Consider the following 13133-nt stretch of genomic DNA (forward strand, 5'->3'; position numbering starts at 1 on the left):
TCAATCCAAACTCTACCTGAGTTAAATGATCCAACTCAGGCCTGACTCCAAACGGGTTGCTTTTCTTATTCCACTCTCTTTCCTCTCCAATCACCCTGGCCTCCTTTCGGGTCTTTCAACACCCAGATCTTGATCCCTCGGGACCTTCGTACCTGTTCTTCCTTTGTCTGGAAATCTCTCTTTTTTGTTTTTAGCTCATACAAAGGCAATTTATTAACAGAAACCAATAAGTTGAACAGTCCTGTTCAGTGACCTAGGTGACCTGCCTTCCTGTGGGTGCCATTGGAGGGATGAGTGACATCTTCAATCTGCCATCTTCGTCCCTAGTGGGCAAGGGCTCTGAGAGCTGATTGGGCCCCTGGTCCAGGGGATCCTGGTCCTATTTCCTCCTGTGGCTTGGAGTTCGATGTGGAGGGCAGTGATGCCCAGCTCCTTGCACCTCTGGGCCACACCCTGGGTAACCAACAGGGTGGCATATCGAGAGGACTCATTTCGGTCAGCCTTTACCTTCGTCCCACCAGTCACATGGCAGATGGTTTCCTTGCCAGAAAGATCGGTGACATGGACAAAAGTGTCATGGAAGTACGTAAAGATGTAGCAGACACCAAATACATTCTCCTTCAGCCACCTAAGACCTGTTCTTCCTCCTTTCCTTCCCCCTGTGAGGTGCCATTTCTGAGCATCTTCTCCAGACTCCGCCATTGGAAAGGGAGCTCTAGCTCTTATCACAGCTGGCTCCCTCCCCGCCCTGTCTCTCCCAACCTGCAGGTCACTGCTCCAGGAGGCCCTCCTTGCCCACCCTCCTTAACACCATATTCTTTACATTATTTATTGCATCCTATTCCTTCTCAGCTTTAACACAACTGTCATTGCACATTTAGTTCCATATGTTTACTTGGTTGCCTGCCTTCGCCAGTAAATTATAAGCTCCAGAGGGCCTTCTCTGCCAGTCACCAGGCTGGGTGCAGGGGCCAGAAGAATGAGTAAGTGCTGCAACTTACAGTTAGGAGCACAACAGCTACAGGTTCAGGTCTGGGCTCTGCTCTTCAACAGCAATATGCCCTATTTCTCCGAGCCTCAGCCTTTTGTAGAGAGAGAATCATAGTCCCCACCTCCCAAATCAGAGTGCTGGTTGTAATTAGCTCTGGAACTGGCAGCCAAACCCTGGCAGACTAGAGCTCAAGAGTCGGTGCTAGAACCCTCGTTCCAATGTGGGGAAAAGCAGCAATCTTGGGATGGAGAGCAGGAGGATGGAACAGGGCTTCGGGGCTTCCGGACCAAACTCTAAAATTGGCCATGGAGCCTCCCACACCCAGCTTCCACCTGGGCCAGCCCCAGGTCTCCAACCCAGGCCTGGGCATCAGGATTGCTGTCGTACCCGACTGTTCTTCCTGCAGGCGCTGGCTGTGTTCAGGGCAAGGACCATTTTCCCAGGCTCCTCTCAGCACCAGGGCAGGGAGACACAGGACTTACTATTTCTGCAGAAGATGCAGGGCCTGAGGTGGGGATTTGGCAAGTGGCTCAGGATCCAGGGGTTCACCCTCCCTTGCTCTCCCCTCCTGAAGCTTCAAAACATCAGAACCCATTTAGGAATCTGGGTGCCATGCCTGCCTGCTTGCCTACTTTTTAGTCCAGAGCCAGTCCCACCATCCCATCCCCTCACAGCCCCACTCCACAAGAAAGCAACAAAAGCACGTGGCGAACACATTTATTTAATATGGGGGTGGGGTATTGCTGTCTCTGTCAGTGTGTATGGGTGGTAGGGAGACAACCAGAGGGACTTCTGCCCTGGAGTAAGAGGCTGTTCTGGCCCCAGGCTGGGGTTGGGAGCAGACTGAGGGGACGGGGGAGGTGTGTGAAGGGGGGAGGGTGAAGCTCTGCACACGTCCTTGGAACCACAGTCCAGGCCCATCCAGTCACCAAAGCAAGAACCGAATAAATAAAGTGCAACCGTGGGGGTGGGAGACGGGGAGAGGGAGGGCACCGGGCGCACCCACGCCCACAGCCCACATTCAGTGCTGCCAGGTCTGGCCCAGCTGCGGGCCAGACACTCCTGTCCAATCACCCCTATGTCCGTCCCTCCATGAGCCAGGCAGGGCTCCTGTGCAGCTACTGGAGGTAGCGATAGGCCTTGAAGCAGTGGTTGCCGGCATCGGCCACCACCACGTGGCCGTCCGAGGTCAAGGCCAGGCCCTGTGGGCCGTACAGTGGCTCTGCAGCCGTGTTGATGTAGGACAGGAAGGAGCCAGAGCTGTCGAATACCTGGGGGATGGGTGGAGAATGAGGGAGAGCTGAGATCAGGCTGGTGAGATGCATACTGGAGGGAGGGGATGTGTGCATGGGGAACAGCAGGACACCACACCTTCATGCCATCCCTGGGCCTTACTCACCTGGATGCGGCTGTTGCCCCAGTCAGCCACGATGATGTTCCCATTGGAGTCCACAGCTACTCCCGTAGGAGCGTTGAACTGCCCGTTGCCCTCACCATGGGAGCCGAACTTGAAGAGGAACTCTCCGTCGGCACTGTATACCTGGCAGGGCAAAGGCTGGGGACTGGGGACCTGGCCTCAGACAGAGGGCAGGGCCTTGGAGGAGGTGAGGGGGAGCCCCAGGGCTGAGGACCCTCAGGTCTGCAGCTACAGCTCAGTTCTTTCCAGGCTTCCCATCCATGCACCCCACTGCTACCGGACATCTCCAGCTGATGTCCCTCAGACATATCAAATCTAAGAGTCCATTTCCCCAGGCAAGCAGTTCTGACTTCTCTTTCAGTGACTGGCAACACCCATTTGGCCATGAGTCATGGTCGACTGCATCGTCTCCTCTGCTCAACAGCCAGTGGATTGACACAATCATTGATTCTACCCCAAGTCTGTATCCTATATACATATATTGCCACTGCAGTGGTCCTTATCTGGACTATTGCAAAGATAGATCGTCCTGCCTCTAGTCTTGCCCCAGCCAGAGTGATCTAAGACACACGGGATTGTATCACCCCACCTGTCTGCCAGCCTTCCGTGACTCCCCAGAACTCTTAGGAAGAGATCAAGCTCCTTAAAGGCCACACAAGACTCATCTCTGCAAACCCAGTCTGAACTACTTGTAGTTTCTTGAACACACCATAGGGTTCCCACCTCCAGTTCTCGGCTCCTCTGGTCCCCTTTGCCTCAAATCCTCTTCTCCTTCTCTTCCTTCTGGTTAATTCCCACCGGTGCTTTAGGTAATTCTCTCTCACCTGAGCCAAATGCTCCTGCTATGCCCTCACATTTCCCTACACTTCCTAATCACTGAACGTATCACATCAAATTGTAACATGCCAGTTAACTCTTCTCTACTAGACTATAACTAAGAAGACAGGGAAAGTATTTGCTTGAGTCATGACTGTATCCCCATCACTTCTGACATAGTGCCTGGGTCAAAGTAGCCACGCCATAAATGTTTACAGTGCCAATGAATGATCGGGGGGAAGGGGGAGGCAAGGGAAGACACTGACCTTTACTGAATGGTTATGGAAATCCGTCACTACAATCTCATTCTTGTTGTTTACAGCCACAAAATGGGGCCCTGAAAATATAAAGTGGTCTCTAGGGCAGTAGCTGGGATACTGGGGTGGGGAAGAATACCTGTGGTGATAAAGCTGGGGTGTTCAGAGAGGGGTGGGGTCTCTGGGATGATGGTGCTAAGGCCCAGTGAAGGGATGGGGTTCTCTAGAGCCAAGACACAGGAGGAGGGGTCTTTAGAGTTGGGGTCCCCCGGGGTTCCCTGGGACTGGGGAATCGGAATAGATGTCTGTCTTATCTCCTCATACCTGCGAAGTGACGGTCAGTGGCTCCACGGCCCCCAAAACGGCCAACCAGCTTTCCATTGGGTTGGAAGGTGAAGACACAGCAAGACTTGTTGTCGACCACAATGATATGTCCGTTACGGTCTACAGCCACCCCCTTGGGGCCCATGAGGCGGCCAGCTCCAATCTTGGTCTGGAAGGAGATGAGCATTAGGGTCTTTATCCTGCCTGGTGGGGAGAACAGTCCCAGCCTGGCACCAAAGCAGAATCTTGGGCTGGGGATGGACCAATCCAGGCCCAACCACCAGGGGACACTAGAATGGTCACTTCAGCTGATCACCGGGGGTGCAAAGTGTAGTGACAGTAAATTTCTCACCTTGAACTTGCCCTCAGGGGAGAAGATGCTGACCCAACGGTTGTCATAGTCTGCAACGATAATGTCTCCATTGGTGTCCACTGCCACACCTGTGGGTCGTTGCAGCTGTCCAGGCGAGCGCCCTCGGACCCCAAAGCGGAACTTGAACTGGCCTTCATTGGAGAAAACCTGGAGCACAGGATCGAGGGAGGGAGGGGAAGGAGGGGAGAGACTGTGGGCACAAAGGGAAGGGAGCAGGATCCTGAGGGAGGAGACCCCCATTCATTCAGTCATTCAGCAAGGACTAATGACACCATGTCAGGGCACAGAGAAGAACCAGACATGGCCGCAGACCTAGCGGACATGCAGCAGAGGTGGGAATGGGACTGTAGGAATATGAAAGGGTTGAGGGAGAGTGATCAGGAAGGGTTCTAGAAGAGGAAATCTGAGCTAAGTCTAAAAGGATGCTGACAGATGAACCGAAGTTGGCCAGTAAAGCAGCAGGAGGGAAGGCATTTAAGCAGAGTGGACAGTGTATAAACGGCACAGAGTCCAGCATGGGCCCTGCCTATCCATGTACAACACGGGTCAGGTTTTATCCTGGATGTAATGGGGATTCACTGAAAATATGTGGGCAGGGAGTGACAAGATGAGATTTGCTTTTGTGGTATAATAAGACATCTATGTGGTCTTTGTCCCCAGTGCCTGTCACAGAGCTCCTCGAAGCCTGGGAATTTCCTGAGCGATAGGATTGTCTTTTGTCATTCATAAGGGGCCCCTTTTGAGCTTAGGCAACTGCAGTGACTTAGGGTGGGGACCCCAGATAGCCTCAGGATGAAGCTGGTCATTAGAAAGACCAAATGAGTAAAGGATTGGAATTTACAGCCCTATCCAACCTCTGGGAAGGGTTGTGCGTGTGTGTGCACACAAATTAAGTTATATGAAAACTCCTGAACAACAAAATTTGATGAGCTTCTGGGTTGGTACTGAGAGAATGGGGCACCCCCGTTCCACAGAGACAGAAGTTCCTGCACTAGGGACTCTTCTGGACCTCGCCCTCTGTACCTCTTCATCTAGCTGCTCATCTGTGTCCTTGATCAGACCCTTTACAGTAAACTGGTAAACCTAAGCAAATGTTTCTCTGAGTTCTGTGAGCCTCTCTATCTAATTAATCGAACCCAAAGAGGGGGTTGTGGAAACTTCCAATTTATAGCAGGTCGGTCAATGCACAGGTGACAACCTGACTTGCAACTGGTGTCTGGGTAGGTGCAGTCTTATGGGACTGAGCCCTTAACCTCTGGGATGTGCTACTATCTGCTGGTACATAGTGTCAGAATTGAGTTAAATTCAAAGAAAACATGGTCAATGTCCACTGGAATTAGAGAACTGTTTGGTAGTGTTTGCAAAAAACACCCTGGAGTTTGTAAGAAAGAGCACTCTGGTTGCAGGGAGGAGTCAAGACTGGATGTTGGCCACGCAGTCAGAGGCTGCTGCAGTGGTCCAGGTGTGAAATGATGACGACTTGGACCAGGGCACTGCTAGAGGGCAGCAGATGGACTCAAGAGACATATAGTAGGTAGATTCAACAAACTTGGCAGTAGACAAGGAAGGGAGGGAGGTGAGGGAAATGGACCAGGATTAGCCCTTCCAGGATATGGGGCTGACCAGGCAACCTTCCTCCTGGACAGAGTGAACCTTTCAACCTTTCTCACTCTTCTATCTTCTTGACCTTAGCCAGCCAACATACTCAGGGTTCTCCATCCTAAAAGCACCTCCTTTAATGCTCCTTTCCTCTACAGCTAAGCCTTCCTGCTTCTCCTTTGCAGCCAAGACATTACTCACCACTTACTGCAGAAGTCCCACACACTGCTTTGTTACAGGCTCTGGGGACATAAGAGGAATCAGAGCCAGGAGCAGCCTTGGCTAACTCAAGTTCTGGGCCTTGGCCTTAGTTTATCCAGACCTGTTCCCTCCTTCTACACTGACCCATGTTGTTGTTGGTGGTGGTGGTGTTATTATTTCAATCTGGAGCTTTGTTCACTGAAGTTGGCACATGGGCATTGGCACTTGCAGCAGAGGCCTCGGGGCTGGTGGGACTCTGTTGTATGACCAGCAATGTGTGGCAGGCGGGGGGTAGAGCCCTGTCCCCGTCCCCATCCCCATCCCCATCTCTCAGGGCTGCAGAGCTGTTTGAACTGGTCCCACCAAGAGACATCACTCCCTCCTGATGTAGACCTTCTACTATGCCCTCACCCCTTCTGCTCTAGTCCCCTGCGGTGGGACAGCCCTTGCTAGCATGCGAAGGGAAGGACCACAGATTGGAGAGTTGATGTGAGAGAGACTAAAAGGTTCCCCCAGATCAGCAGTGAGATTATGCATGTACCTTCTCCAGTCTGAGTAGCTCGGTTTCCAGCTCAAAACTCAGTGGCTTGTGGGGTGTGGGGGATGTCTTACTCATCCTGTCCTATCCTATCCCACCCCTTATATCTGGCCAACTCTTATTCATCTTTCAATTCTCAGAATTTCCAGGTCACTTCTTGAGAGAAGCCTTTAATGACCAACTCCATCCCCTGAATCAGTGTATACACATACAGTTAGGTCTCTGTGATATATGCTTTATAGTTCTTGTCATAACAACCATCACTTCCGTAACTAAATACCTTTGTCCCCTTCTAAGAAAGTTGCAGGTGGGACAGGAACTGTGTCTGTTCTTTGCTGCTGCATTTGTAGGTAAAGCAACTGGCACATAACAGACATTCAACAAATGAATGAATTCCTCAGCTCAATCTCAGATCACAGCTAGACATCTCCACTTGAATGACACACTCAAACTCAACACGTGCAAAAGGGAATTCATCAACTTATATCTAGACCTGCTCCTGAATTGCAACACCACCAACCCAGTGCACTAAGTCCTGCCATTCCTGAGCCCTCCCTCTCCCTTGACATCTGATGGCTCATCAAAACCTGCCGTATTTGCTTCCTTAACATCTCTGGAATCTGCTGGTGCCCTAGTTTGGTCTTTAACATCTCTCTGCTATATCACAGTAGCACTAAGTAACTTCAGGACCTGAGCCTAGTAGGGAAGAGAGACTGAAACAAAATTAAACAAGCCGGTGATTCTGGTAAAGTCTGAAAGTGTTTATAGCAAAAGGTCGCGGAGCTCAGAGGAGAATGTGATTAATATTCTGCCTGAAGGAAATGAGCTGATAAAATTTCTGGACTAAGACAGTTACTCAAATTGTCAAACCAAATATGCAAATTGAATTCTTCACTCAGCCTCCACCATAAATGGGTCCAAAGGAGGAAAAGTTCACGCAGAGCCCAATTCTCATGAACTGAGGGGTGCAGGTCACAGTCCATCTGGGAGACCAGCCCCTACCAGGCCTGAGGCCCCCAGAGTAAGAGAAGCAGAAACTCCACTTTGGAATCCAAGTCAGGTTCCTAGCAACTGAGTAGATGGAGTGCAGGTGGGAGTGGGAGCAAGGGAGACTGCTATAGGACTATTAAGTGTTTGGAAGGGAGGGGGGCTACATCAGGCCCTACCTCTCAATTCCCCCCACCCTGAAACAGTGGACAAGCACAGCTCCTCATCAAAGAGACAAAGTGGCACATGTCACTCGGCATGTGAGAGCTCGTGTGCAAGCACAGTAGGGAAGGTTTCCCAAATCTCAGCATTTGTGCCAGAAAGCATCCCTGGCATAAGGAGCAGGAAAAGAGTTAGAGGTAGAGGAAGTGACTGAGTAGGGCCTCAGCACCACCCCCATTCCCATCTCCTCTTCACTATCCAGGCTGCGTCCAAATACCTCCCTGTGCTGAACTGGGCCTCTCCACTCCTCCGCTCCTATGAATAGGGTGGGAATAAAGGCTGGCTGGAAATACAGGACTGGGAATATGGTCATGGAAGAGCTGGTGGCATTTGCAGCCTGGTAGGTGGCACGCAGGAGCCAGGTGGGATCTGACATTGAAGCGACAGGCTTTTGGCAGAGCTGGATCTATGACGGGGTACTCAGGCTGGGTCAGGAAGAAGCGTAAATTTATACGTGTTGTGAAGTAAGGATCTTCAGGGAACAGTTTTGCTCCCTGATAAAGTGTTTCCATGAACTGAAGCTCAGGGTAGTCACAAACAATCCCACACAGCATAAACTCAATGTGACCTCAGCTACTTGGCTCCTAATCGTAATCTACCTCCAGCTCCTTCGGGAATCCTTCCAGTTCCCTGTACAACCCCCTCCAGCACTCCCCACCTCCTGGCTTTTGTTGACAGCCGCCACCTGGACAGTGATATTTTTAACTAACATTAGAAGGTTCACTAGGTGTCAGGCAGAGTACATTATGCCATTTAATGCTTCCAGCGACCCTCTGAGGTATTCTTTTCCTAATTTTACACATGAGTTAACTGAAGCTGAGAGAGGTCACATGACTTGTCAGTAAGTGGCAGAGCTAGGATTCAAGCCCAGGTGTCTGGTTTCAGAGCCCAGGCTTTTAACTGCTCCGCTGTGTCTACCACACTGGGCGCTGGGTTTACTACAAGGAATAAAAAGAGAAAACCACATTTTCTGGCTTTAAAGAGCCTGAAGTGCAGCAGAGGCCTTGTCTATTTGTGTGGCGGATGCCTTAATCAGGTGTGTGAGGGGCTGGGAGGGCCAGGGGCAGGACCACCTGTGAGCGTGCAGTGTAGTCTAGCCACTGAAGACACCTCTTTTCACAAGTTAACCCCATTTGACTGTCTAGTCCACCGGATGTTTGCAGAGACTGGTGCAGACAAGATACATTCTGGAGCCAGGAAGGTATGTTGGGACATAGCAGGGAAGGGCAGAGCCAGCATCCTGACCACATGCTGGTGAAAAGGGGAGAAAGTTAGCCGCCAGGTGGAGGCTCAAGAGGAGACAGAGGGGAAGGGAGAATGAGCCTGACCTTTGAGGTCCAGGAGCTGGTCTGGACTGTGCTATGGCCTGGGAGTTATAAACTGCCAGCACAGTGAACCCTGGGGCCTACCTGTGAACATCGTTACCCTTGTGGCTAGTAGGGGTGAGGTTACAAGTGGGTGGGTGAAGGGCGGTGCTATGACTTATTGCTCTTTAAGAAATGATACTATGTGTAGGGCTGGAAAAATAAAAAGGGTTTTATTTTTAAAGTAAGTCTTCGATTATTGTACAACTTTCAGGAGGAGACCTATATTATATACAGTTTATTGTTTGTTTGTTTTCAGGAGGCTGTAGCTGGAGGACCTGTATTTTGGTGGTGTGGGAGCTGGACAAGCGCTCACCTGGATACATTGATTGTTGCTGTCTGCTACCACTATGCGGCCACTGCTAGCTGCGGACACACCCTGTAGATTGGTAAATTCGCCTTTCTCCCTTCCACGACTGCCTGTGGGAAGGGGATGGGGGAAAAACAAAAGAATTCACTCGCAGGTCATTTTGAAAATCCCTGCCCTCTTCGCCCCGCCTCCTGCCTGAGCCCGCCCCTGCCTGGCTCCGCCCCCGGCCGTCTGTACCGACACGGAACACGAGCTCATCCTCAATGGGGTTGTCCTTCCGTTTGCCGCTGGTGCTGTACATGGAGTTGGGCCTCCGCACCGCCTTCTGGCGCACATGGCTGCCCGGGCCGCCAGGGGACTTAACGCGGCGCTTGACGTCGTCCGAGGAAGGTGGTAGGTCCCCAGGTCGCAGGGCTCGCACGCGGAAGGGGCTACCGCGCACCGGCTGGCCATAGAGCAGCACGGAGAGGAGCAGCTCGCCCTCGGAGCGCGCCGTGTAGACCAGCTCATACGTGCCGTTCTTGTGGTCCAACACCAGCCGCCCATCTTTGTCTTTGGTAGTGACCGTGAAGGAGGCGGTCTGGCCCACCAGCGCCTGGCGCAGGCCTTCGCCCGTGGCCACCGTCTCGTGTGCAGTGGCACTCGTTGTGAGCAGTGCACCCAGATTGAGCACCGATCGCCGCAGCCCGTCGACCTCCAGGACCAGTTCTAGCTGCGCGTTCTCGTGTGGCCACTCTGGGAAGGCCTGCGCCGCCAAGGCCGCCAGGCGCTCGCGCATGTGCTTGCGGACCAGCAACACCTCCGGGGCTGAGCCCAGACGCAGGGCCTGCTCTGCGAAGCTGCAGCTGCTGCCAATGTGTTCCTGACCCTGGCGCAGTGTGTCTAGCTGGGTCTGCAGCACCTGAGGGGGTGGGGCGGGGGTGAGAACACTGGCGCAGAGGTGGGTCTCTGTGATTTCTGGTGAACTTGCAGTACTATGGCATGAAAGGAATACAAGCGAGGGAGTGTGGGCAAGGCACACAGATGCCCACAGCACCTGTGGGGCCATGTCAGGAGGCAGAAAGTGTTGACTAGGGAAAGGGGTGTGCAAGTGTGGGAAGCAGGGATACATGGGGGCAATAAGGCAGGGAAGGGTGAACAAATGCACCTTCTGCTTCGCCCCACAAATGGCCTCCAGGTCGTTGACCAGCGCCTGCTTGCGCTGCTGCAGCGCTTGCTCCAAGTCCTCGAAGGCTGCGCTGATCTGGGCCAGGGCCTCTGCCTTGCGCTCCTGCAGCTGCTGGCTGATGCCCCCCACTAAGGCGATCGCTGCGGACAGCTGTGGCAGCCTGGGGAGGGAAACAACTCATACCGGAGTGGCTTGAGGCGGCGTCCTTACCAAACCATCCCTTCTCCCTACTGCTGCTGTCCAGGAGATCACCTACCTGAGGCCTCCCTGCTCTCTCACAGAGTTTTATCTGTACCCTGCCCTGGGTCCCTCCTCTGCCCCCGTTGAAACACCATCTCTGATGGCCCCACCAGCCCAGGTTCCCACCAGGCCTACCGGCCGCGCACTGCCTCCAGCTGGCGCTGCAGGGCAGCCTTGTGCTGCTCCACCACGTCCCGCAGCAGCACCGTGCCGTGCTCCCGGTGCTCCCCTGCGCGGCACTCTCCGCACATGGCCGTCTCACAGGCCTCACAGTAAAACTCCATCGTCTGGCAGCATAAAGACTCCAGTTAGGCAATGACACCAAACTTCTATGCCCCTCCCCTCCCCTCCCCAACCTGCCCTCCTGGCCCCTCACCTTCCAGGTGTGCCCCCTACCTGGGCCACTTATTCCCAGAAACACCTCTCACCCACAGCCACTCGGCCCCCTCCCCCAACCTCTCCCTCTCCTCCACCCCAAGTCCTGGCCTCACTGGGCCTGCTTGGGCCCACCTTGCCTTCATGGTTGGGGCAGGAGAGGGGGCGGCCAGCCACTGCACTGAGGGGATGGGGGTCCTCTGGGTCGTGGGCCCCATCAGGTGCCTGCTGCATGGCCTCCATGAGGCTGCTGATGAAGAAATTGTTCTGCAGTGCAGAGACGCCCTGCTCAGGGAGGATGGACGTCTGCCGACATACTGGACAGGACAGCGTCAGGCTCTGGGCAGGGATATAGTTCTGGAGGCATCTGGCCAGAGAGGGAAAGAGGGGGTGGGGCAGCGTCAGTACACCCCTCCTCACATTTTCCCTGGGTGCTGGTTCCTCTCCTCATAGGGGTGCCATTACACTTCCTTTGGAAACCTCTCTGGTTGGCACACACATCTTGTCCTGCCAGCAGGTATAAAAGGCCTCAGCTCATCTCTCACAACTGAGTAGAAACACATCCCTGACCTCTCAGAAGAACTGACATATCCGCATTCCTCACTGTGTGCACAAACACAGGTTCACCTTTCACAGGTGCTTACAAACCCTTCTCATAGAAAAATATGCAACTAGGCCTTACTTTAACTAATTAAACATTTACTGACTGCCTACTCTTGTCAAATTTGTGCCAAGCTCTGGCGACATAAAGATAAAGCATAGTGCATACCTCTAAAATACTTCCAGGCTACCGAGGAGTGTTTACAGAAGTACTGAAATAGAGAGTCTATAGAAGTAAACAGTGTAATGATTAAGGGTGTGGACCCTGGAGCGAGGCTGCCCGGGTTCAATTCCCAGGTCAGTCATCTATTAAACTGTGACCCCTGACAAGTTACTTAACTTTGATGAGCCAGGGATTCTTCCTTTGTAAGATGGAGACAGTACAGGCTTCCCAAGGAGTGGAGGATTAAATGTAAAGGGCTTCTATGCCTAACTCACAGAAAGCATTAAATATTATAGGCTCTGAGGATTTGCCACACTCACAGAGAGCGCTATATATTGGAGGCTACTATTTATCATTAATAAAAGGAATTCAGTAGATGCACTGATAAGGAAATGCACTGAGGGGCACCTGGCCCACGGTGGGTGGAGAGGGTAGCCAGGAAAGGCTTCCAAAGAGGTGATGTCAGCTCAATCTTCATGGGTAAGTAATGTTAGCCTGACCAAAGGAAGGTGCAGGAGGAGGAGGAAGGGTGTTCCAGACACAGAAGGCATCCAGAAACAGCATAGTGTGGGTAGGGAATTATAAACAGCGTGATATGGCTGGAGACCAAATTCAAGACAAGGAATGGTAACAGGAGTCTGGAGAGAGACAGGGGCCAGTTTATGGAGGCCCTTATGGGCCACACCAAGGAGCTTAGAAGTCATTGCAACGGCCAAAGGGAGCCACTGGAGCATGGGACAGCCAGGTTTCCATTTTATCAAGCTCCCCTTCTTGGCGGAGGGCGAAAGAGAATGTGATGAGACAGCAGACAAGTGGTTTTAACATCATCATCATAATCATCCAATTACCATTTACTAAGCACCATGTGCCAGGCACTGTGCTTTACATTTTGTTTATGAATGTAGACTCTGAAAGGGTAAGTAGTCCAAGGTAACAAAGCTAGTGAACACTGGAGCCTGGATCCAAATACAAGGCAAAGATACTCTTGCAATCGTTTAGGCCAGTGGTCGGCAAACTCATTAGTCAACAGAGCCAAATATCAACAGTACAACGACTGAAATTTCTTTTGAGAGCCAAATTTTTTAAACTTAAACTATATAGGTAGGTACATTGTTATTAACTTAATTAGGGTACTCCTAAGGCTTAGGAAGAGCCACACTCAAGGGGCCAAAGACCCGCATGTGGCTC

General features: G+C 52.3%; 1 protein-coding gene and 1 pseudogene across 1 annotated transcript in view; both read right to left on the reverse strand.

The window, feature by feature from the left end:
* Positions 1 to 245: 245 nt before the first annotated feature.
* Positions 246 to 673, reverse strand: LOC102255989 (annotated as a pseudogene).
* A 1018-nt stretch (positions 674 to 1691) lies between these two features.
* The window catches only part of TRIM3 (tripartite motif containing 3), an 18671-nt gene continuing 7229 nt past the window's right edge, over positions 1692 to 13133 (reverse strand). Inside the window, exons 2-11 of the mRNA XM_014533335.1 lie at positions 11318 to 11549; positions 10943 to 11094; positions 10547 to 10727; positions 9637 to 10300; positions 9406 to 9509; positions 4158 to 4325; positions 3806 to 3974; positions 3491 to 3561; positions 2391 to 2531; positions 1692 to 2262 (exon numbers count right to left, since the gene is read on the reverse strand). Coding sequence (XP_014388821.1) covers positions 2110 to 2262; positions 2391 to 2531; positions 3491 to 3561; positions 3806 to 3974; positions 4158 to 4325; positions 9406 to 9509; positions 9637 to 10300; positions 10547 to 10727; positions 10943 to 11094; positions 11318 to 11549 — 2035 coding nt within the window. The 3' untranslated portion in view covers positions 1692 to 2109. The remainder of the gene's footprint in view (positions 2263 to 2390; positions 2532 to 3490; positions 3562 to 3805; positions 3975 to 4157; positions 4326 to 9405; positions 9510 to 9636; positions 10301 to 10546; positions 10728 to 10942; positions 11095 to 11317; positions 11550 to 13133) is intronic.

The sequence above is a fragment of the Myotis brandtii genome, unplaced genomic scaffold (genome assembly GCF_000412655.1).
Source record: "Myotis brandtii unplaced genomic scaffold, ASM41265v1 scaffold966, whole genome shotgun sequence".
NCBI classification, from domain to species: Eukaryota; Metazoa; Chordata; class Mammalia; order Chiroptera; family Vespertilionidae; genus Myotis; species Myotis brandtii.